At 51.1% G+C, this 25,926-nt stretch overlaps 1 protein-coding gene across 2 annotated transcripts in view; it reads left to right on the top strand.

Annotated features, from left to right (window-relative positions):
* Window positions 1–25,926, top strand: part of DHX9 (DExH-box helicase 9) — a 334,908-nt gene that overhangs the window by 70,717 nt on the left and 238,265 nt on the right. For both annotated transcript variants that reach the window (XM_030205460.1, XM_030205459.1), the window contains exon 6: window positions 4,945–5,093. In XM_030205460.1, coding sequence (XP_030061320.1) covers window positions 4,945–5,093 — 149 coding nt within the window. The remainder of the gene's footprint in view (window positions 1–4,944; window positions 5,094–25,926) is intronic.

The following is a 25,926-nucleotide window of genomic DNA, read 5'->3' as shown; positions in this document are numbered from 1 at the left end:
GGTGGGTTCTTCAAATAGTCCAGTTAGGATACACCCTCAATCTGGAAACCAAACCTCCAAATTGCCCACCGGGAGCTCAGTCCTTCAAACTCCCAGCACAAGCAGGTACTTGCAGAGGAACTCTCCGCCCTTCTCAGCGCCAATGCGGTCGAGCCCGTTCCACCAGGGCAAGAAGGGCTGGGATTCTATTCCAGGTACTTCCTTGTGGAAAAGAAGACAGGGGGGATGCGTCCCATCCTAGACCTAAGGGGCCTGAACAAATATCTGATTCGAGAAAAGTTCAGGATGCTTTCCCTGGGCATCCTTCTTCCCATGATTCAGGAAAACGATTGGCTATACTCTCTGGACTTAAAGGATGCTTACAGTCACATCTCAATACTTCCAGCTCACAGGAAGTATCTGCGGTTTCGGCTGGGAAAGCAGCACTTTCAGTACTGTGTGCTGCCTTTTGGCTTGGCGTCTGCGCCCAGAGTTTTACCAAGTGCCTGGCAGTTGTTGCAGTGTCTCTACGCAGACTGGGAGTGCATGTGTTCCCTTATCTGGACGATTGGCTGGTGAAGAGCACCTCCCACGACGGGGCTTTACAGTCCATGCGGATGACTATTCAAGTGCTGGAGCTACTAGGGTTTGTCATCAATTACCCAAAGTCCCATCTCAACCCAGTTCAAAAATTGGAATTCATTGGGGCCCTGTTGTGCACGAAGATAGCTTGTGCCTAACTTCCCGAGCCAAGAGCAACCTTCTGTCTCTAGTCTCCAAGGTTCAAGCATCTCAACAGATCACAGCTCGGCAGATGTTGAGACTTCTAGGCCACATGGCTTCCACAGTTCATGTAACTCCCATGGCTCATCTTCACATGAGATCTGCTCAGTGGACCCTAGCTTCCCAGTGGTTTCAAGCTACAGGGAATCTAGAGGATGTGATCCAGCTGTCCATCGATTTTCGGAATGCCCTTCAGTGGTGGACAATTCGATCCAATCTGGTTTTGGGGTGCCCATTCCAAATTCCTCAGCCACAAAATGTGCTGACGGATGCATCCCTCCTAGGCTGGAGAGCGCATGTAGATGGCCTTCACACTCAAGGAGCTTGGTCCCTTCAGGAAAAGCGTCTTCAGATTTACCTCCTGGAGTTGCGAGCGATCTGGAGTGCTCTAAAGGCTTTCAGAGATCGTCTATCCAACCAAATTATTCTGATTCAAACAATCAGGTTGCTATGTACTACACAAACATGCAAGGGGGCACCGGAACTCGCCCTCTGTGTCAGGAAGCTGTGCAGATGTGGCTTTGGGCTCGCCAACACGGCATGTTTCTCCAAGCCGTTTATCTGGTCGGCGTAAACAACAGTCTGGCCGACAGGTTGAGCAGGATAATGCAACCTCACGAGTGGTCACTGAGCATGGCTGTCGCCAGAAAGATCTTCCGAGCTTGGGGCACCCCCTCGGTGGATCTTTTTGCCACTCAATTCAATCACAAGGTCCCTCAGTTCTGTTCCAGACTACAGGCCCACGGCAGGCTAGCGTTGGATGCCTTTCTCCTTCATTGGGGAACAGGCCTTCTGTACACGTATCCTCCCATACCTCTGGTGGGGAAGACTTTGCTGAAACTCAAGCAAGACCGCGGAACCATGATTCTGATTGCGCCTTTCTGGCCGCGTCAGATCTGGTTCCCTCTTCTTCTGGAGTTGTCCTCCGAAGAACCGTGGAGATTGGAGTGTTTTCCAACCCTCATTACTCAGAACGAGGGGGCGCTTCTGCATCCCAACCTCCAGTCTCTGGCTCTCACGGCCTGGATGTTGAGAGCTTAGAATTTGCCTCCTTGGGTCTTTCTGAGGGTGTCTCCCGAGTCTTGCTTGCTTCCAGGAAAGATTCCACTAAAAGATGTTACTCTTTTAAATGGAAGGGGTTTGCCGTCTGGTGTAGCAGCAGGGCCCTAGATCCTTTTTCTTGTCCTACACAGACCTTGCTTGAGTACCTTCTGCATTTATCAGAGTCTGGTCTCAAGACCAACTCCGTAAGAGTTCACCTTAGTGCGATTAGTGCTTACCATCAACGTGTAGAAGGTCAGCCTATCTCTGGACAGCCTTTAGTTGTTCGCTTTATGAGAGGTTTGCTTTTGTCAAAACCCCCTGTCAAACCTCCTCCAGTGTCATGGGATCTCAATGTCGTTCTCACCCAGCTGATGAAACCCCCTTTCGAGCCACTGAATTCCTGCCATCTGAAGTACTTGACCTGGAAGGTCATTTTCTTGGTGGCTGTTACTTCAGCTCGTAGGGTCAGTGAGCTTCAGGCTTTAGTGGTTCATGCTCCTTACCTTAAATTTCATCATAACAGAGTAGTCCTCCGCACGCACCCTAAGTTCTTGCCGAAGGTAGTGTCGGAGTTCCATCTGAACCAGTCAATTGTCTTGCCAACATTTTTTCCTCGCCCTCATACAAGTCCTGGCGAAAGCAAGCTGCACACTTTGGATTGCAAAAGAGCACTGCCCTTTTACATGGAGCGGACAAGCCCCCACAAACAGTCCGCCCAGTTGTTTATTTCTTTTAATCCCAACAAGAGGGGAGTTGCTGTCAGGAAACGCACCATATCTAATTGGCTAGCAGATTGCATTTCCTTCACTTACGCCCAAGCTGGGTTGACTTTAGAAGGCCATGTCACGGCTCATAATGTTAGAGCCATGGCTGCGTCAGTGGCTTATCTGAGGTCAGCCACTATTGAAGAGATCTGCAAGTCTGCGACGTGGTCATCAGTCCACACATTCACATCTCACTACTGCCTTCAGCAGGATAGCCAACGTGATAGTCTGTTTGGGCAGTCGGTGCTGCAGAATCTGTTTGGGGTTTAGAATCCAACTCCAACCCTCCTAGGCCCATTTTTATTCTGTTCCAGGCTGCACTCTGTTAGGTATTTCTTGTTTCAGGTCAATTTTTGTTATGTCCTCGCCGTTGCGAGGCCCAATTGACCACTGTTTGTTGTGTTGAGTGAGCCTGCATATTCTCACATGTGGGTGACGTCATGTCGGCCCCGGAGGATTTTCCAGCAAAATCGGCAAAAGTCTCTTTCTTCCAGAGAGTTCCATCGCGCGAGAAGATCACACTGCGCATGCGCGCGCATGATTTCCCGCTCGCCACACGGACACGCTCCTCAGTTGAATCCAAAAAATGAAAGAAAAGCAACTCCAAAGGGGAGGTGGGAGGGTTTGTGAGACTATGCAGCCTGCTGTCCTCGGAGAATACCTGCTTCAGGTAAGAAACTTTGCTTTCTCCGAGGACAAGCAGGCATATATTCTCATAAACCCTCCCACCTCCCCTTTGGAGTTTTTTGTTTCATTTTTTGGATTCAACTGAGGAGCGGGAAATCATGCGCGCGCATGCGCGGTGTGATCTCGCATGATGGAACTCTCTGGAAGAAAGAGACTTTTGCCGATTTTGCTGGAAAATCCTCCGGGGCTGACGTGACGTCACCCACATGTGAGAATATGCAGCCTGCTGTCCTCGGAGAATACCTGCTTTATGTAAGAAACTTCGCTTTTTGAAAATTGATGTCTCCAGTGTAACACTACAGATCCAGAGACATTTATTCAAGAAGACCATGGTAGCTCTGGAGTGCATGGATGCTCTTCTCATCCTTTGCTGGAAGGCATCCTTCTGGGCTGACTCAAGGAAAAGTAGAAAGGGGAGGGGGGTCATATGCCTCTCAGATGTTTTAGCTATGGGGCAGGGGCTAGGCACAAGGGGAGTTAGGGTTTGGTGGGGAGCTTATTTTAGTCCTGCATGAAGGCTAGTCGGGAGGTGGGGGAGAGGGGCTTCACAGGCCCTACAGGCTTTCACATCCCTCATGTAGGGACCTCAGATAAGGGAAACAAGCTCATCTGGGTATTAAAAACACACATACACCCCCTTCCTCCCAGGTTGAAGCTTTGGACACCAGGTCAGTGGCCCTTTTAAGCAACTGCTGCTATTTCATCAAGAAAAGAAAAAAAGATATGAAAATATTTAAGGATCGATGACGATTGCGCAACGCCCCTTTTAGACATATGCTAGGCTCATTTAGCCTTATTAGGGGAAGGTGCGCTGATCTGAGAGATCCATTTATAAAAATATATATATAAATACTGTGATTCTGAACTCAGTGAGCTATGATAAATGTATGTTAGAAAATGGATTGAAGCAGAGCATTTATCTATTGGTTATATTGTGAGCTCCCTTCATGATAAATATCTTGGGGCCTATTGATTATTTCATCAAGGGAAGGCATCTTTTTAAGAAATATTTTACGCATTGCCACTGCTGGGAATGTGTAATAATTTTTATGTAAAATTTAACTACGGGATTTAAATGAACCAAGAGCATATTTGCATTCTGTAGCTACATTTCACAAAGAGGGCCACAAAGCTACAAACCTTTTTACGGTTTAATATATCAGCCTGCTTGTTTTGGAAGAAAAATGTTTTTATATTTGCCTGTTTTTCTCAGATTATTTAATTTCATATTTAGCATGAAGCCAAACACTGCCATTTCTGTTTTTACAAAATGTGACACTGGTCAGAGAACTAGTTAGATGGAGAGGTGGATTGTTGTTTTAACTTTATATAATGCATTTAGCTCCCTGCAAGTGGTTCCTATCCTGCATTTCAAAGCATTTCCACCAGTAAGGCCTCAGGACTAGAGGACTGTCAGGGCCACATGGCCAAAGGGAGGCAGAGGGTAGGAGGAGGAAAAGGAAAGCATGAGCATGTCAGGGTGGGGGAGGGCTATGAATGCTTGAACAGGACCAGGATGAATATGCTTTGGTCAGGCATGCAGGGGACTGAGTGCCGGGGTCTGGCAAGAATGGAGAGTGTTGATGTCATTGCCTTGCAGATGTTTTATGGACATCAACTAGTTTTAGTTTGGAGGCTTGATATGGTGCTTGTAATAAAGAATATACCAACAATTTGTTTTTCACAGACTTTAGAGTCTGAAGAAGTGGATTTAAATGCTGGCCTTCATGGAAACTGGACCCTGGAGAATGCTAAGGCACGTTTGAATCAGTTCTTCCAGAAGGAGAAGACCCAAGGAGAATATAAATATACTCAAGTGGGGCCTGATCACAACAGGTTTGTCAGTTTCATAGCTACACCCTTCCGGGAGGCAGGCTGGCAGGGCTTGACCAGGCACTGGTAGCACACATATAGAAGGGAGTCTTTAAGAAATTACTTCCTGGAGATTACCTTCTATGGTTTTCTTCTATTACATACATAGCTCTACCTCTCTAGATTTTAGGTTTCAGGGGTCTGGTGAAGTTATGGGGTGGAGGAAATAAGCAGAGAGGATTATTTATAGCCAAACACTTCCTAGATAGGACCTCCTGGTATTAGTTCCAAGGAATGAAAGAGTATTTTCTGATGTATCCTTTTTTATGTTTTGCCATATACTGTTGTAAGTCAGAAAACAGCTGAGCTGGCTTCCATTGTCTGTACTGCTATACAATTTTACACCACTAAAGTCCACTCTTCACTTGTTCTATCTATGAGGTTAATGAAATTTTTTTTTTGTTTAATATGCAGTGCTCAGTGTATATTGATGTGCCAATTTACCATTTGTCACGGTATCAGCATTTAGCACAACAACCCTGTAACATCATAGCACCGGACCTTCCTAACCTTCCTTGTTGACTGGATAGACAATAAGTGAACAACCTGTCTACCATAAATTGTTAATATAGGAAAGCTTAATCACTTAGCTTGTTTGGCATTTTAAGTCCAGTTCGGTGCTTAATTGTGTGCTGCTGCTGGTGACCTGTGTTTCTTTTCTCTTAGTGTTTTAAAACCAGAATAAATGTTTTCATTGTTTCCAACGTGGGACCACGTTTCACCATTGCGGTGTCTTCAGGAGAACCTACTTTCAAACAAAAGTTTTCATAATCCCCCAGTTCCCCTCTGGACTGACACATATGGGTTATGCACAGATGGAAACTGAGAACACACTGAACTTCAAGACACTATATGTGGGCTGTGCAGTCCCTTGGAATTCAATATGTTCTCAGTCTTAGCAGATGGTAGCAGTGGTGAGTCTGTTCAGTCCCTTTTCTCTCTGGAAAAAAAAATTACATAAATCAATAGAGCAAGACCTTGGCAAGAGGAGAATTTGGTTGTTTTTCTTTTCCGTTGTTCCTTTGATTGGCTTTGGTGGTGAAAAAAAAAAAAGTTCCTGCTTGCTGGACTAGGGTTTGAGGCCCATGACTGTCTGTTTCCCTGGGGGTGCACACTTGGATGGCCGGGTCCTTCCCTCTTTCCCCCTCGAGGTGCTCTGTCTGCCTTTTGCTGTTAGCTAAGCTGGCCTCCTCTTCTGTGGGCAGACAGACAGCCTTGAGTTAGAGGGGTCTGCCTGCATCAGTCAGTGCTGCCTTGGAGAGTGTTGAAAAAACCCCCAACCCAATACTAAATATACAGAAGGCAATATTTCTCTGCATACCAAGCAACAATTGTACCGGGCTGTGTTCCAGCATTTAGCTTCTGTTTTTCCTGCTCCTTGTGTGGTCCCAAGGTACTGGTCTTTTGGCTGTTTGTGCTCGCTAGTGATGGTGGCTCCACGTATGAAGCGCTGCCCTATAGACAGAAAAGGGAAAGTTAAAATTGCATTGTATTAAAAGCTATGACGTACAAAAGACAAAATGTGCCCATCTGTTTACTATTCTTTAAGAACCAACCTTCACCTAAACCACATGTACCTGCTTATAAATTAAATGCTTTTCACCTATATATTATTTATTTGTTACATTTGTATCCCACATTTTCCCACCTATTTGCAGGCTCAGTGTGGCTTACATAGTACCGTAAAGGCGTTTGCCAAGTCCAGTAGAGAAACAGATACATGGTGATGTGGTCAATTAAGGTTCAGGCACAATGGGGATTGAAGAGAGGTTATATAGTGTCCGTTACGAGCTTTGGTTTGCTGTGTTGCAGAGTGTAGGCATTTATGTTGGGTCGGTAGGGTATGCCTTTTTGAACAGGTTGGTTTTTAGTGATTTCCTGAAATTTAGATGGCCGTAGGTTGTTTTCACAGCTTTTGGCAGTGAGTTCCAAGTTGTGTGCTTTATATAGGAGAAGCTGGATGCATAGGTTGCTTTGTATTTGAGTCCTTTGCAGTTTGGATAGTGGAGGTTTAGGTATGTTCGTGATGATCTGGTTGTGTTTCTGGTTGGTAGATCTATGAGGTCTGTCATGTAGCCTGGGACTTCGCCGTAGATAATTTTGTGGACCAGGGTGCAGATTTTGAAGGTAATATGTTCTTTGATTGGGAGTCAATGCAGTTTTTCTCGGAGGGGTTTGGCACTTTTGAATAGTGTTTTACCAAATAGCCTGGCTGCTGTGTTTTGAGCGGTCTGGAGTTTCTTTGTGAGTTCTTTACATCCCGCATAGATTCCATTGCAGCAGTCTGCATGGCTTAGTACCATTGATTGTATTAGGTTACGGAATATTTCCCTCGGGAAGAAAGGTTTTACGCGTTTAAGTTTCCACATTGAGTGGAACATTTTCTTTGTTGTGGAGTTCACTTGGCTCAAGTGTAAGGTTGTGGTTCCTCAAACCACACTTCCCTACCCCCAAGAAATGAGACTGCATCCTTTCACAGAATCCTTAGGGATGTGCAGATGAGAATGTGAGAACCCGTCCCCTTGATTTCAAACCCCCCCCCCCCCCCCCCACCGCATCTACTTAATAAAAGGGTATGCTCCATATATAGAATACAGAAGGCTCCTGGATTTGAGAAGTAGCAGTTCTCACCCCATACAATAGTCAAATCTGCTCGAGAGCCAATATTTCCACGTTGCACTCCTTATTTCTTTTCCTTTGTAGGGACTTATAGCAAAATAACATCCATGCCTTCCTCCTAGGTAATTGGAGGGTCTTCTGTATGTGTATTCTTCTACAACTCAGAGGATCAGGGCACCATGATGCTTATTGACCAAAACAGGTTTGGATCTTCTCCTTCAAGAGTTATCCAAAAGGAGGCCCCCTCCTTCATAGCCTGGATTTTGAGAGAGTAACCTTGCCTGTCCTAAATCTGCCTAATGGAGTGTTGTAGATCCCTTTGGCTTCAGAGTCAACCTCGTGTTTTAGAATCCATTCTCCTAGAGCCCATTTTGTTTATTTCCAGGCTGCCCTCATCAGTGGCGTAGCCACAGGGGCCCCCAACAATAGTGGCCAGCCAGGCTGTCGGCTGACCCTTAAAACCGGCACCATAAAAGCCGGTATTTTTACTTCCTCAGGCTCCCTGTCCCCATGGTCAGGCAGCTGAGCTCTCCCTTCCTTCGGGTGCAGCTGGCTACATTCCTCCTCCCTCTTTCCATGGTCGTTTTAATCAGCAGTGAACTGTGGCACAGGCAGCTGCGTCTGGTTGCCCTGATCTGTTCGCTGCTTCATCCCACCTTTTCAACTTATGTGAGTGGGACTAAGCAGCGAGACGGACTGGGGCAGCCGGAAGCAGTTGTCTTCAGTGCTGCCTGCAGCTCACTCCCCAAGGAGGTTTGATTGAGAGCAGGAGCATGAGGTCAAAAAACTGAAGTAATGGAGGTTAATCTCTTTCCTCTCTCCTGTGCAGCCATCATCCTGATTCCCCATACACTCAAAACAAAGCAAGCAAACTTATGAGCTGCTGCTCCATCCATGTTCTCGTTCTTTATTGTTGGTACCATTTTTATATGATTCCACTTATATTTTCAAACATGCCAGCTTGTGCAGCATGCAGATGTACACAGAGGAAGTATAATAACAGAATAACCTTTGGAGAAGTAACTTGATTTAAATTGTAATCAGTTTGTCATTTGAAGTGGCTGGTTATAGGTACACCCTAGCATGCATTGTATCTGTGCAGAGATTTTTTTTTTTCTCCTGGTAAAGGGTCATTAAAATGGACATCATGTTATGAGAATCAGGTGCTCAACATTCAGAGTTCCTATCTAATTTATTTTACTTATTTATGACACTTATTTTGCAATCATTTTTATTAGGAAGAATTATAATACAACTAGTAAAAATGGCCCGTTTCTGGCGCCGATGAAACGGGCGCTAGCGGGCACGGGACTCCCTTCCTCTCCCCTTCCGGTACCTGTTCCGTCGGCCCAGGAAAGAAAGAGCCCCCTCTTTCCTCCCGTAGCGGTGGCTTCCTTGCTGCATGGTGTGGGAGTCCGGCTCTCAGCATTTCAAAATGGCAGCCGAGAGTTGGTCTTGCGAGGCAGCTTGAATTCTCGGCGGCCATTTTGAAAGGCCGAGAGCCGGACTCCCACACCATGCAGCAAGGAAGCCACCGCTACGGGAGGAAAGAGGGGGCTCTTTCTTTCCTGGGCCGACGGAACAGGTACCTCTAGACCACCAGGGAGACACGCGTAAGGGGGGGGGGGGGGGTGACAGGGAGGGAGGGAGGTTGGTGAGGTTAAGCGTGTGCTACCGTGGGTGGGGCTATGTGGCGAAAGGGGCGGGGTTCATGTGCACGTCAGCGGCGGCTGGTATTTGTTGGAAGGGGAGGAGTAGGGAAACACGCGGAGCGTGTTTCCCTACTGCTCCCCGTGCGTAAATTTGTTTTCGTGTTCCACCCTCGACGTCATCACGTGTGACGCGAGGGCGGGGCATGAAGATTTTGTGGTGGCTTCACCACCATGAAACCACGAACCGGTGTGTGAGTGACGTCAGTGTCCTCAGAACGTTGAGGCTGCGTTTTATTATAGTAGATAAGCAGCAAATCAGACACAACAAAAGGCGTGAATTTACCTCTCATCCCTCCCAATCCCTCTCCCCTTCCCTCCCCATTTAAAGTATTCCTAGGAGAAGCTGATAAAGCAACAGGAAAAAGTTATAGAACATCTTCATAGTCTCTTAAAAGTTGTGCTGTGTGCCTGATGGGGCAGAGTAAGCCAAAATGGTTCCCATTTTTCTGCAAAGGTCTGTCCCAGAGTGCTATTTAAATCTCAAATTGCCTGACACTCCATTCGTAGCTGTTCGAGCATGTACAGTCTTCCAACATTGAGGTGCGGGAGGATCTGGCTGTAGCCAAGCAAATAATATGGTTTTAAGTCCAAATAGCAGAGTGGTACGCAAAAAGCTTTTAAATCCTCTCGGGACAGGGTCACCCAGGACAGATTGGCCAAAAAGGAACAGCGGATGAAAGTCTGTCACAAGACCACCACAGCTGAAGTTCTCTAAATATGGTCTTCCAGAAGTGCTGCACCTGAGGGCAGTGCCAGTACATATGCCCTAAGGAAGCATTGTTCAGTGTACATTTCAAGCAGGCCCCTCATGATCCCATTCCTCTCTGCTTTGCTCCTGCCGGGGGCACATGCATCCACGTCACAAATTTGTACAGAGTTTCTCTGTGCTGCTGGTTATCTACATATTTATGTAAGTTCACAATGTAATTTTGCAAAAACTGGGAGAAAACTGCACTCTGTAGATCTCTAGACCAGCAGCTAGTCAATGATATGTAGTTGATATGTGCTGTAGTGTCCAGGAGAAAGCAGTGATGGAAGGTTAGGGGAACCTGTGTGAGTGCCTCCGCGAAGGTGTCCAGGACATCTTCAGTTAGTCCATTGTAACATTGAGACATAGTGGTGTAATTGTTAATATGCATAATAATGAGTGGGGGGTGCAATTTATATGTTTAGAAAAGTATTTACTCTTGCCCTCCATTAGCACACGATATACATATTTGATACCTTTTCCACTGAGAAAATATACCAGGGCCCTGTCCTGGGGGAAATGCTGGGTTATCACAGATTGTTATATAAGGAGTCACTGAAGCTGAAAAATGAAAGTGATGACATAGCCAACGCTATGTCCTTCTACCTGCCTTGTAAAAAGGGAAATGGGACTTGATATACCTTCTTTCTAAGGTTTTTTTGCAACTACATTCAGAGCGGTTTACATATATTCAGGTACTTATTTTGTACCAGGGGCAATGGAGAGTTAAGTGACTTTCCCAGAGTCACAAAGAGCTGCAGTGGGAATTGAACTCTGTTCCCCAGGATCAGAGTCTTAACCATTAGGCTACTCCTCCACTCGAATTAGGATAGTGCTTAAAAATTCCTGTTGGCAGGGGACATTTTACAGGTTGGTCTCTGAGATTCATATGTCTCATCTACTGTGTAGTAGATGAGACATATGAATCCCAGGGACCAACACCCCCTCCAAAGAAGGGACAAAAAAATGGCTGGTACCCCTAAGCCAATCAAAGATATGGCGTATGCCACTGCCAGTCAAGTATCTGATACCAATCAACCCCCATCCCCCCCCCCCCCCCAATGTAATGTTTGTTTTCTGTAGAACTTCTGTTCACACTCGCTCTCTCTCCCCCCTTCCCCCCCCCCCCCCCCACACACAAAAAAAGTTGCAGAAGGTGATGTAACATAGTAGATGATGGCAGAGAAAGACCCGCACGGTCCATCCAGTCTGCCCAACAAGATACTCATATGTGCTACTTTATGTGTATACCTGACCTTGATTTGTATCTGTCATTCTCCGAGGACAAGCAGGCTGCTTGTTCTCACTGATGGGTTGACGTCCTCGGCAACCCCCTCCATCGGAAAGTTTACTAGCAAAGGCCTTTGCTAGTCCTCGCGCGCCCATGCGCACCGCGCATGCGCGGCCGTCTTCCTGCCCGAAACCGGCTCGAGCCGGCCAGTCTTCTTTCGTCCGCACTCGGTACGGTCGTGTTACGCCGTTCGTGCCCCAGAGAGTCGACCTCGCGCGTCCTTTTCGACGTGTTTTTGTCCTTTTTTCCTTGAAAAAGTTCGGGAAGCGCTCCGGTAGTGTTCCGGAAGACCCTTTCGGGTTTTCTGCCCTTCCCGTATTTCTCAGTTTTTGTCCCGTAAGTTTTCTTTCGTTGTCGGGGTAGGCCTCTTTTGGCCTCGGTCGAGATTTTTCTCCCTCTAAATTTTGGTGCTTCAATTTTCGCCATTTCGGCTTTTGATTTCGCCGGCGTGATTTTTCCGCCCATGACATCGAAGCCTTCCAGCGGCTTCAAGAAGTGCACCCAGTGCGCCCGGGTAATCTCGCTCACTGATAGGCACTCTGCGTGTCTTCAGTGTCTAGGGGCCCAGCACCGCCCTCAGAACTGCAGTCTGTGTTCCCTGTTACAAAGGCGGACTCAGGTAGCGAGATTAGCCCAGTGGAACGTTTTGTTCTCGGGCTCTTCGTCGGCATCGGCACCGGAGGCATCGAGTGCATCGACGTCATCAGCGTCCGGACCATCTTCCTTGGCTGCCGCTCCATCGACTGCATCGAGGCACCGGACCTCTGCATCGGCGCCGAGGCATCGGGCGACTGTATCGACGTCGGTGGTACTGAGACTTCGTCTGCTGATGTCGTCGGACGGAGGTGCATCGTCAGGAGTGCAGGTGAGGGCTGTCCATTCCCCTGCTGGTGGCGGTGAGCCTTCGGGTGGGTCTCCTCCTACCCTGAGGGCTCCTGCGGTACAGCCCCCCCGGGATCGACCCTCTTCGGTCTCGGCCCCGAGGAAGCGACGGATGGATTCTACGTCCTCCTCGTCGGTGCCGGGGAGCTCCGGTGACATGCTTCGGAAGAAGTCGAAGAAGCATCGACACCGGTCTCCTCCCCATGTCGGCACCGAGAGCTCTGGGTCGCCGAGGGATTCGGCACCCAGCAGGCATCGGCACCGAGAGGACCGCTCACCCTCTGTTCAGGAGGTGTCAATGCGCTCCACTCTGGACAGCCCGGAACAGCCTCCTCGCCCGGAACAGGTTCTGACGTCGACGCCTGCATCGGCCTCTCAGCCTTTCTCTGCAGCCGCTCTAAACGAGAGCCTCCGGGCCGTTCTCCCAGAGATTCTGGGAGAGCTGTTGCGCCCTACCCCTCCGGTACCGGCGGTGCTTGCGCCTCCGGTACCGTCGAGCGTGGCGCCGGCTGGCCCATCGCCCAGGTTGAGGTCCCCGACGTCGGTACCGCGTGCGGTGCCGACCGCGGCCACCTCCCAGGAAGGCTCCCCGACTACGTCGGCGGAGGGAGCTTCGCCGATGCGGGCGAGGGAGTCTACCTCTCGACGCCCCCACCGTGGACGGGGTTCCACCGAGTCGAGCAGGGCGAGGTTGCAGACACAGGTTCGTGAACTTGTCTGACACCGAGGGTGAGGCCTCGTGGGAGGAAGAGGAGGACCCCAGATATTTCTCTGACGAGGAGTCTGAGGGTCTTCCTTCTGATCCCACTCCCTCTCCTGAGAGACAGCTTTCTCCTCCCGAGAGTCTGTCTTTTGCTTCCTTTGTCCGGGAGATGTCTACGGCCATCCCCTTCCCGGTGGTTGTGGAGGACGAGCCCAGGGCTGAAATGTTTGAGCTCCTGGACTATCCTTCTCCACCTAAGGAAGCATCCACTGTTCCCTTGCACCATGTCCTGAAAAAGACATTGCTTGAGAACTGTACCAAGCCACTAAGTAATCCCCACATTCCCAAGAAGATTGAGTCCCAGTACCGGATCCATGGGGACCCAGAGCTGATGCGCACTCAGTTGCCTCATGACTCTGGAGTTGTGGATCTGGCCCTAAAGAAGGCTAAGAGTTCTAGGGAGCATGCTTCGGCGCCCCCGGGCAAAGACCCTAGAACCTTAGACTCCTTTGGGAGGAAGGCCTACCATTCTTCTATGCTCGTGGCCAAGATCCAGTCTTACCAGCTCTACACGAGCATACACATGCGGAACAATGTGCGGCAGTTGGCGGGCTTGGTTGATGCTCTTCCCCCTGAGCAAGCCAAGCCTTTTCAGGAGGTGGTCAGGCAGCTGAAGGCGTGCAGAAAATTCCTGGCCAGAGGAGTTTATGACACTTTTGATGTTGCGTCCAGGGCCGCTGCTCAAGGTGTGGTGATGCGCAGGCTCTCATGGCTGCGTGCCGCCGACCTGGAGAATAGACTCCAGCAGCGGATTGCCGACTCGCCTTGCCGTGCGGACAACATTTTTGGAGAAAAAGTCGAGCAGGTGGTAGTCTCTCCACCAGCGGGACACCGCATTCGACAAGTTCTCCCGCCGGCAGCCTTCAGCCTCTACCTCTACAGGTAGAAGATTTTTCGGGGGAAGGAAGACTGGTCCCTATGCTTCTGGTAAGCGTAGGTACAATCCTCCTTCCCGACAGCCTGCGGCCCAGGCTAAGCCCCAGCGCGCTCGCTCTCGTCAGCAGCGTGCGCCTCAGCAAGGCCCCGCGGCTCCCCAGCAAAAGCAAGGGGCGAGCTTTTGACTGGCTCCAGCAGAGCATAGCCGACATCCAAGTGTCAGTGCCGGGCGACCTGCCGGTCGGGGGGAGGTTGAAAGCTTTTCACCAAAGGTGGCCTCTCATAACCTCCGATCAGTGGGTTCTCCAAATAGTCCGGCAAGGATACACCCTCAATTTGGCATCAAAACCTCCAAATTGTCCACCGGGGGCTCAGTCTTACAGCTTCCAACACAAGCAGGTACTTGTAGAGGAACTCTCCACCCTTCTCAGCGCCAATGCGGTCGAGCCCGTGCCATCCGGGCAAGAAGGGCTGGGATTCTATTCCAGGTACTTCCTTGTGGAAAAGAAAACAGGGGGGATGCGTCCCATCCTAGACCTAAGGGCCCTGAACAAATATCTCGTAAAAGAAAAGTTCAGGATGCTTTCCCTGGGCACCCTTCTCCCAATGATTCAGCGAAACGATTGGCTATGCTCTCTGGACTTGAAGGATGCCTACACACACATCCCGATACTGCCAGCTCACAGACAGTATCTGCGATTTCAGTTGGGCACACGCCACTTCCAGTACTGTGTGCTACCCTTTGGGCTCGCCTCTGCGCCCAGGGTGTTCACAAAGTGCCTAGCTGTGGTAGCGGCGGCACTTCGCAGGCTGGGGGTGCACGTGTTCCCATATCTCGACGATTGGCTGGTGAAGAACACATCCGAGGCAGGAGCCCTGCAGTCCATGCAGATGACTATTCGCCTCCTGGAGCTACTGGGGTTTGTGATAAATTACCCAAAGTCCCATCTTCTCCCAGTGCAGAAACTCGAATTCATAGGAGCCCTGCTGGATTCTCGGACGGCTCGCGCCTATCTCCCAGAGGCGAGAGCCAACAACTTGTTGTCCCTCGTCTCGCGGGTGCGTGCGTCCCAGCAGATCACAGCTCGGCAGATGTTGAGATTGCTGGGCCACATGGCCTCCACAGTTCATGTGACTCCCATGGCCCGCCTTCACATGAGATCTGCTCAATGGACCCTAGCCTCCCAGTGGTATCAGGCCGCTGGGGGTCTAGAGGACGTGATCCACCTGTCCACGAGTTTTCTCAAATCCCTGTATTGGTGGACGATTTTCTCCAATTTGACTCTGGGACGTCCCTTCCAAATTCCTCAGCCACAAAAAGTGCTGACCACGGATGCGTCTCTCCTGGGATGGGGAGCTCATGTCGATGGGCTTCACACCCAAGGAAGTTGGTCCCTCCAAGAACGCGATCTACAGATCAATCTTCTGGAGTTGCGAGCGATCTGGAACGCTCTGAAGGCTTTCAGAGATCGGCTGTCCCACCAAATTATCCAAATTCAGACAGACAACCAGGTTGCCATGTTCTATGTCAACAAGCAGGGGGGCACCGGATCTCGCCCCCTGTGTCAGGAAGCTGTCAGCATGTGGCTCTGGGCTCGCCGTCAAGGCATGGTGCTCCAAGCCACATATCTGGCTGGCGTAAACAACAGTCTGGCCGACAGACTGAGCAGGATTATGCAACCTCACGAGTGGTCGCTCAACTCCCGAGTGGTGCGCCAGATCTTCCAAGCGTGGGGCACCCCCTTGGTGGATCTCTTCGCATCTCGAGCGAACCACAAAGTCTCTCAGTTCTGTTCCAGGCTTCAGGCCTCCGGCAGACTAGCATCGGATGCCTTCCTCCTGGATTGGGGGGAGGGCCTGCTGTATGCTTATCCTCCCATCCCTCTGGTGGGGAAGACTTTGTTGAAACTCAAGCAAGACCGAGGCACCATGATTCTGATTGCTCCTTTTTGGCCGCGTCAGATCTGGTTCCCCCTTCTTCTGGAGTTATCCTCCGAAGAACCGTGGAGATTGGAGTGTTTTCCGACCCTCATCACACAGGACGAGGGGGCGCTTCTGCATCCCAACCTCCAGTCTCTGGCTCTCACGGCCTGGATGTTGAGGGCGTAGACTTTGCCTCTTTGGGTCTGTCAGAGGGTGTCTCCCGCATCTTGCTTGCTTCCAGGAAAGACTCCACTAAGAGAAGTTACTTCTTCCATTGGAGGAGGTTTGCCGTCTGGTGTGACAGCAAGGCCCTAGATCCTCGCTCTTGTCCTACACAGACCCTGCTTGAATACCTTCTGCACTTGTCTGAGTCTGGTCTCAAGACCAACTCTGTAAGGGTTCACCTTAGTGCAATCAGTGCATACCATTACCGTGTGGAAGGTAAGCCGATCTCAGGACAGCCTTTAGTTGTTCGCTTCATGAGAGGTTTGCTTTTGTCAAAGCCCCCTGTCAAGCCTCCTACAGTGTCATGGGATCTCAATGTCGTTCTCACCCAGCTGATGAAACCTCCTTTTGAGCCACTGAATTCCTGCCATCTGAAGTACTTGACCTGGAAGGTCATTTTCTTGGTGGCAGTTACTTCAGCTCGTAGAGTCAGTGAGCTTCAGGCCCTGGTAGCCCAGGCCCCGTACACCAAATTTCATCATAACAGAGTAGTCCTCCGCACTCACCCTAAGTTCCTGCCAAAGGTTGTGTCGGAGTTCCATCTGAACCAGTCAATTGTCTTGCCAACATTTTTTCCCCGTCCTCATTCCTGCCCTGCTGAACGTCAGCTGCACACATTGGACTGCAAGAGAGCATTGGCCTTCTACCTGGAGCGGACACAGCCCACCAGACAGTCCGCCCAATTGTTTGTTTCTTTTGACCCCAATAGGAGGGGAGTGGCTGTAGGGAAACGCACCATATCCAATTGGCTAGCAGATTGCATTTCCTTCACTTACGCCCAGGCGGGGCTGGCTCTTGAGGGTCATGTCACGGCTCATAATGTTAGAGCCATGGCTGCGTCGGTAGCCCACTTGAAGTCAGCCTCCATTGAAGAAATTTGCAAAGCTGCGACGTGGTCATCTGTCCACACATTCACATCTCATTACTGCCTGCAGCAGGACACCCGACGCGACAGTCGGTTCGGGCAGTCAGTTCTTCAGAACCTGTTTGGGCTTTAGGATCCAACTCCACCCCCCTAGTGCCCTGTTTGTTCTGTTCCAGGCTGCACTCTCAGTTAGTTGGTAAATTTTTTAGGTCAATCTCATTAATGTCCTCGCCGTTGCGAGGCCCAATTGACCATGGTTGTTGTTTTGAGTGAGCCTGGGGGCTAGGGATACCCCATCAGTGAGAACAAGCAGCCTGCTTGTCCTCGGAGAAAGCGAATGCTACATACCTGTAGAAGGTATTCTCCGAGGACAGCAGGCTGATTGTTCTCACAAACCCGCCCGCCTCCCCTTTGGAGTTGAGTCTTCCCTTGAAGTGTATTGTCTTGCTACATACTGGACTGGCCGGCTCGAGCCGGTTTCGGGCGGGAAGACGGCCGCGCATGCGCGGTGCGCATGGGCGGTGCGCATGGGCGCGCGAGGACTAGCAAAGGCCTTTGCTAGTAAACTTTCCGATGGAGGGGGCTGCCGAGGACGTCAACCCATCAGTGAGAACAATCAGCCTGCTGTCCTCGGAGAATACCTTCTACAGGTATGTAGCATTCGCTTTCTCCGAGGACAAGCAGGCTGCTTGTTCTCACGACTGGGTGACGTCCGCGGCAGCCCCCACCAACTGGAAGAAGCTTTGCGGGCGGTTCGCACGCCGGGCACGCCCACCGCGCATGCGCGGCCGTCTTCCCGCCCGTGCGTGACTGTTCCCGCCAGTCCTTTCTTTTCCGCGCCTGGAGAGAGTCGTGCGACTGCCGCTCTCTCTTAGTCAGCCCCGGAAAACCGTCGCGTTCTTCGCGAATTCGTTTATTTTTTGTTTCTGTTGCCGCGCGCTCCAGTTTTCCTTTTTCCTTTAAAAAAAAAAAAAAAAAGAGAGCACGCGCTTTATTTTCCCTCGTTTTCTACCGAGGGCGTCGCGTTGCGGCCTTGTGGCCGCGCGGTCGATTATTTTTCGAGGTGTGATTTACCGCCACCATCGACGACTTTAACTTCGCCGACGCGATTTTTCCATCGATGTCCTCGAAGGTCCCGAGTGGATTTAAGAAGTGTGGTCGGTGCGGCCGGCCGATCTCGCAGACCGACACCCCCAGTGCCTCGGGCCGGAGCACAATATCAAGTCGTGTTCTTTGTGTCTCCATCTCCGGAAACGGACTCAGGTTGCGAGGCAAGTTCTGCGGGACCGTCTTTTTGGAACTTGCGCCGGCCCCTCGACGTCGACCTCGACGGCATCGGTATCGACAGCCGGTTCTTCGGTACCGGTATCGATGCCCGAGAAATTGGCACCGATGGCATAGACCCCAGGAGCACAGGTCCCGTTGGCCCGCCGGTCCTCCGGTGAGGGTAGGGGTGAGAGGCCGCGTGGGCAATCGGCCCCGGTCACTCCCTCGGCCCATGGCCCTCGGGACCGAACCCTGTCTGACCCGGTTCCTCGAGACCGAGGGGGATCGACCTCCTCCTCCTCCATTCCACCTGGCACCGATGACGGGCACCGCAAGAAATCTAAGAAGCACCGTCATCGGTCGCCTTCGATGCATCCGGCGCTCGGTACCGGCGAGGAGTCGACGTCGAAGCGTCCGCATCGAGAGGAGAGATCCCCTTCGGTAGTGGAGGTACCGATGCGTCAGGGTCCCAGCACTTCGGTGCAGTCTCCTGGACCCGAGCAGCTTCCGGCACCGACACCTCTACCGGCCCCCCCTCCTTTCCCGGCAGCGGGCCTGGACGAGTGCCTCCGAGCCATCCTTCTGGGGATCCTGGAAGGGCTGATGCGCCAGGCTGTGCCGGCGCCGGGGGTGCTTGCGCCCTCGGCGCCGTTGACTGTGGCGCCGGCGAGCTCTAGCCCGGTGCCGAGGCCGTCGACACCGCCGCCGCTTGCGGCGCCGGTCTCGACCGCCACGCAGGTGGAGTCGACGTCGATGGAGGGAGCTTCGTCCCCGCCGGCGCGGGAGTCCACCGCTCGACGACACCGAGGCCTCGGTGCCTCGACGTCGAGCCGGGCCCGGTTAAGGACTCAGCTACATGAGCTTATGTCCGATACCGAGGAAGAGGCCTCGTGGGGGGAAGAGGAAGACCCCAGATATTTCTCCTCAGAGGAGTCTGCGGGTCTTCCCTCGGACCCCACGCCTTCACCAGAGAGGAAGCTCTCGCCTCCTGAGAGCCTCTCCTTTGCCTCCTTTGTACGGGATATGTCTATTTGCATTCCCTTCCCCGTGGTCTCTGTGGATGAGCCGAGGGCTGAGATGCTCGAGGTCCTCGACTATCCATCACCACCTAGAGAGTCCTCCACGGTGCCGTTGCACAATGTCCTCAAAGAGACACTGCTTCGGAACTGGATGAGACCACTATCTAATCCCATCATTCCCAAGAAAGCAGAGTCCCAGTACAGAATCCACTCGGACCCAGAGTTAATGCGGCCCCAACTGCCCCATGACTCGGCGGTCGTGGATTCTGCTCTCAAGAGGGCACGGAGTTCGAGGGATACCGCCTCGGCGCCCCCGGGGCGGGAGTCTCGCACTCTGGACTCGTTTGGGAGGAAGACCTACCAATCCTCCATGCTCGTGACCTGCATCCAGTCGTACCAGCTCTATACGAGCATCCACATGCGGAACAATGTGAAGCAACTGGCGGACCTGGTCGATAAGCTCCCGCCGGAGCAGTCCAGGCCTTATCAGGAGGTGGTCAGGCAGCTGAAGACGTGCAGAAAGTTCCTGTCCAGGGGTATCTGACACCTGTGACGTGGCATCTCGTGCTGCGGCCCAAGGTATAGTGATGCGCAGGCTGTCATGGCTGCGTGCCTCTGACCTGGACAACCGCACCCAGCAGAGACTGGCCGACGTCCCTTGCCGGGGGGATAATATTTTTGGTGAGAAGGTCGAGCAGCTGGTGGACCAACTGCATCAGCGGGAAACCGCCCTCGACAAGCTGTCCCACCGGGCGCCTTCAGCATCCACCTCAGCAGGTGGACGTTTTTCCCGGGCCCGGCAGGTTGTGCCCTATTCTTTTGCAAAGCGTAGGTACACCCAGCCGGCCCGAAGGCCTTGTCAGGCACAGGGACAGCCCCAGCGCGCTCGTTCTCGTCAATAGCATGCGCCTAAGCAGCCCCCTGCGCCTCCACAGCAAAAGCCGGGGACGGGCTTTTGACTGGATCCACGGGAACATAGCCGCCCTCAAAATGTCCGTACCGGACGATCTGCCGGTCGGAGGGAGGTTAAAATTTTTTCACCAAAGGTGGCCTCTCATAACCTCCGACCAGTGGGTTCTCCAAATAGTGCGGTGCGGATACGCCCTGTATTTGGCCTCCCTGCCACCAAATTGTCCTCCGGGAGCTCAATCCTTCAGCTCCCATCACAAGCAGGTACTTGCAGAGGAACTCTCCGCCCTTCTCAGCGCCAATGCGGTCGAGCCTGTGCCACCCGGGCTGGAAGGGCAGGGATTCTATTCCAGGTACTTCCTTGTGGAAAAGAAAACAGAGGGGATGCCTCCCATCCTAGACCTGAGAGGCCTGAACAAATTCCTGGTCAAAGAAAAGTTCAGGATGCTTTCTTTGGGCACCCTTCTGCCAATGATTCAGAAAAACGATTGGCTATGTTCCCTGGATTTAAAGGACGCATACACTCACATCCCGATACTGCCAGCTCACAGACAGTATCTCAGATTCCGCCTGGGCGCACGGCACGTTCAGTATTGTGTGCTGCCCTTTGGGCTCGCCTCTGCCCCGCGAGTGTTCACGAAGTGTCTCGTGGTGGTAGCGGCGTACCTACACAAGCTGGGAGTGCACGTGTTCCCATATCTCGACGATTGGCTGGTCAAGAACACCTCGGAGGCAGGAGCCCTCCGGTCTATGCAGTGCACTATTCAACTTCTGGAGCTGCTGGGGTTTGTGATAAATTACCCAAAGTCCCATCTCCAGCCAACACAGTCTCTGGAATTCATAGGAGCTCTGCTGAATACCCAGACGGCTCGGGCCTTCCTTCCCGAAGCGAGGGCCAACAACCTCCTGTCCCTGGCTTCGCAGACCAGAGCGTCTCAGCAGGTCACAGCTCAGCAGATGTTGAGACTTCTGGGTCATATGGCCTCCACAGTTCATGTGACTCCCATGGCTCGTCTTCACATGAGATCTGATCAATGGACCCTAGCTTCCCAGTGGTTTCAGGCCACCGGGAATCTAGAAGATGTCATCCGCCTCTCCACCAGCTGCCGCACTTCACTGCTCTGGTGGACCATCCGGACCAATTTGACCCTGGGACGTCCATTCCAAATTCCGCAGCCCACGAAAGTGCTGACGACGGATGCATCTCGCCTGGGGTGGGGAGCTCATGTCGATGGGCTTCACACCCAGGGTCTGTGGTCCCTCCAGGAAAAGGATCTGCAGATCAACCTCCTGGAGCTCCGAGCGATCTGGAACGCACTGAAGGCTTTCAGAGATCGGCTGTCCTGCCAAATTATTCAAATTCGGACAGACAATCAGGTTGCAATGTATTACACCAACAAGCAGGGGGGCACCGGATCTCGCCCCTTGTGTCAGGAAGCCGTCGGCATGTGGCATTGGGTTTGCCAGTTCGGCATGCTCCTCCAAGCCACATACCTGGCAGGTGTAAACAACAGTCTGGCCGACAGACTGAGCAGAGTCATGCAACCGCACGAGTGGTCGCTTCATTCCAGAGTGGTACGCAAGATCTTCCGAGAGTGGGGCACCCCCTCGGTGGACCTTTTCGCCTCTCAGACCAACCACAAGCTGCCTCTGTTCTGTTCCAGACTACAGGCACACGACAGGCTAGCGTCGGATGCCTTTCTCCTCCATTGGGGGACCGGCCTCCTGTATGCTTATCCTCCCATACCTTTGGTGGGGAAGACCTTACTGAAGCTCAAGCAAGACCACGGCACCATGATTCTGATAGCGCCCTTTTGGCCCCGTCAGATCTGGTTCCCTCTTCTTCTGGAGTTGTCCTCAGAAGAACCGTGGAGATTGGAGTGTTTTCCGACTCTCATCTCGCAGAACGACGGAGCGTTGCTGCACCCCAACGTTCAGTCCCTGGCTCTCACGGCCTGGATGTTGAGGGCGTAGACTTCACTGCGTTGGGTCTGTCTGAGGGTGTCTCCCGTGTCTTGCTTGCCTCTAGGAAGGATTCCACTAAAAAGAGTTACTTTTTCAAGTGGAGGAGGTTTGTCGTTTGGTGTGAGAGCAAGGCCCTAGAACCTCATTCTTGCCCTGCACAGAACCTGCTTGAATACCTTCTGCACTTATCAGAGTCTGGCCTCAAGACCAACTCAGTAAGGAATCACCTTAGTGCGATTAGTGCTTACCATTATCGTGTGGAAGGTAAAGCCATCTCTGGAGAGCCTTTAGTCGTCCGATTCATGAGAGGCTTGCTTTTGTCAAAGCCCCCTATCAAGCCTCCTACAGTGTTATGGGATCTCAACGTCGTCCTCACCCAGCTGATGAAACCTCCTTTTGAGCCACTGAATACCTGCCATCTGAAGTACTTGACCTGGAAGGTCCATTTTCTTGGTGGCAGTTACTTCAGCTCGTAGAGTCAGTGAGCTTCAAGCCCTAGTAGCTCATGCTCCATATACCAAATTTCATCACAACAGAGTAGTGCTCCGCACCCACCCAAAGTTCCTGCCGAAGGTGGTGTCGGAGTTCCATCTTAACCAGTCAATTGTCTTGCCAACATTCTTCCCCAGGCCGCATACCCGCCCTGCTGAACGTCAGTTGCACACATTGGACTGCAAGAGAGCATTGGCCTTCTACTTGGAGCAGACACAGCCCCACAGACAGTCCGCCCAATTGTTTGTTTCTTTCGACCCTAACAGGCTAGGGGTCGCTGTTGGGAAACGCACCATCTCCAATTGGCTAGCAGATTGCATTTCCTTCACTTACGCCCAGGCTGGGCTGGCTCTTGAGGGTCATGTCACGGCTCATAGTGTTGGAGCCATGGCAGCGTCAGTGGCCCACTTGAAGTCAGCCACTATTGAAGAGATCTGCAAGGCTGCGACGTGGTCATCTGTCCACACATTCACATCCCATTACTGCCTCCAGCAGGATACCCGACGCGACAGTCGGTTCGGGCAGTCGGTGCTGCAGAATCTGTTTGGGGTGTAAATCCAACTCCACCCTCCAGGACCCGAATTTATTCTGGTCAGGCTGCACTCTCAGTTAGTTGTTCTTCGTAGGTCAATTTTCTGTTGTATCCTCGCCGTTGCGAGGTTCAATTGACCTGGGTTCTTGTTTTGAGTGAGCCTGAGAGCTAGGGATACCCCAGTCGTGAGAACAAGCAGCCTGCTTGTCCTCGGAGAAAGTGAATGATACATACCTGTAGCAGGTGTTCTCCGAGGACAGCAGGCTGATTGTTCTCACCTACCCTCCCTCCTCCCCTTTGGAGTTGCGTTTCATCTTTTTGCTTGTCATTCAACTGGCGGGAACGGTCGCGCATGGGCAGGAAGACGGCCGCGCATGCGCGGTGGGCGTGCCCGGCGTGTGGACCGCCCGCGAAGCTTCTTCCGGTTGGTGGGGGCTGCCGCGGACGTCACCCAGTCATGAGAACAATCAGCCTGCTGTCCTCGGAGAACACCTGCTACAGGTATGTATCATTCACTTTTCAGGGCACAGACCGTAGAAGTCTGCCCAGCACTAGCCCCGCCTCCCTCCACCGGCTCTGCCACCCAGTCTCCGCTAAACTTCTGAGGATCCCTTCCTTCTGAACAGGATTCCTTTGTTTATCCCACGCATTTTTGAATTCCGTTACCGTTTTCATCTCCACCACCTCCCGCAGGAGGGCATTCCAAGTATCCACCACTCTCGCTGTGAAAAAATAGTTCCTGACATTTTTCTTGAGTCTGCCCCCCTTCAATCTCATTTCATGTCCTCTAGTTCTACCGTCTTCCCATCTACGGAAAAAGGTTGGTTGCGGATTAATACCGTTCAAATATTTGAACGTCTGTATCATATCACCCCTGTTTCTCCTTTTCTCCAGGGTATACATGTTCAGGTCAGCAAGTCTCTCATACGTCTTGTAACGCAAATCCCATACCATTCTTGTAGCTTTTCTTTGCACCGCTTCAATTCTTTTTACATCATCGCTCTTCTCGTACTCCTAAAAATAGGGGAAGGAGCTGGGTACAAGAGCATATTAAATAAGTGAATGTGACCCCAGAGTGAGCGTGGAAATTGCAGATGTGGGCTACATACCCCCAAAGTGTCTTCTAACAATGGGGACACATATAGGGTACAGAGCAGAGAGGTCCAGAGGGAGATGGATTCCCAAATATTTCAAATGGCGCATTTCCCAAGTGAGCGGAAAAGATCCCCGTCACCGCTCTTTAACTGAAGGACTAAGCTATATTACTTTCGATTTTTGAAGATTCAATTTGACTCCTGAAAACTGCCCGTAAGCCTGCATTAGATGTAAAAGTCTAGGAAGTGAATTGGGGGGGGGGGGGGGTCTAGTAGTGTAAAACAAGTCTTTCACAAAGGCTGAGGTTTTCACCTCATGTCCATTCAAGTCCACACCTAAAATTGAAGGATCTGAAGCAATCTGGCGAATCAGGGACTCGATGCTTAACACAAATAATAGGGGGGGACAAGTGACATCCCTTCCTCATACCATATTGAATCAAGAAGGAGACTATGCTCCCTATTTACCAAAATTTACGCATGTGGATTTAGACTATAAAGTGACTATGGCATCATAAAACCATCTGCTGAAACCAATTTTGCCGAATACAATGAATGGAAGTGGCCAGGAAACTGTGAAAAGGCTTTCTCCGCATCTAGACTAATGGCCAGTGCGGGTAGATTTTGCTGTTGACAGTATGTCATTGCCGTTATTTTCCGTATTGTGTACTGATTGGCGCCTACGCATGAATCCTGCCTGTTCCTCCCCCGAGCATTGTGGGTAGATAAAATGCCAATCGATTAGCTAAACCTTTGGCCAGAAGCTTGATATCTACATTTAAAAGGGATATCGGACGATAAGAATCTGCCTCGTCCTTTGGCTTATCAGGCTTCAGGATTAGAGTGATAAGTGCTGTGTTTGCATAGAGAGGAAAATGCCACGATTCCATCACTTCGTAAAAATATTCCAATATGGGTCCTATAAGGGGAAGTTGCAAGATACTATAAAATGCCCCAGAAAAAACATCTGCCCCTGGAGCAGAATGCACTTTTAAGGTTGTAATAGCCTTTTGAAGTTCTTTCGCTTGAATAGGCTCATTTAAAGCTTGAACCATTTCCGGTATCATCTGGGGGAGACCTATGTGATCTAGAAAAAACGAAGATTGCTGACTAGCTTGCCCCCCAACTGAGGAATAGAGAGCACAAAATGCGCTAAAAAACGTCTGCTAGCTGATCACTCCGATTGGTTATGGTCCCAGACGAGTCCTTCAGTGCTACAATTGCTCGCGAGCCTCCCCATGTCCGAACTACATTTGCTAAGTGTTTCCCTACTTTATTACCAAATTTGTAAAGTTTGTATTTGCTCTATACCATGCTGTGCAAGAGTATGTTCATGGATCAGACTGTTTAATGCTGTGACAGAACAGTGTGTTTTAAGCCTGTAAAACCGCCTAATTTAATTCTGAAGTGTATTTCTCTAGTTTGGCCAGCAGGTGGTACATGTTTATGCTTAAAGCTGTTACAGATAAGTGAATGATTCCTTCTTCAGTTAACACAGATAATAGGAAGTGCTTTGCAGGGATGTAACCATCTTTTTTCAGTTGTTGTTCTGGGCTCTGGTTGGCATGGATTTTGAAATTACTCAGCAGTTCCTGGCTGTTGCTTCAGTTTCAGCC

Source organism: Microcaecilia unicolor, chromosome 6, assembly GCF_901765095.1.
Source record: "Microcaecilia unicolor chromosome 6, aMicUni1.1, whole genome shotgun sequence".
Classification (NCBI taxonomy): Eukaryota; Metazoa; Chordata; class Amphibia; order Gymnophiona; family Siphonopidae; genus Microcaecilia; species Microcaecilia unicolor.
The sequence above is the reverse complement of the archived record's forward strand: the minus strand, read 5'-3'. Positions and strand labels throughout refer to the sequence as shown.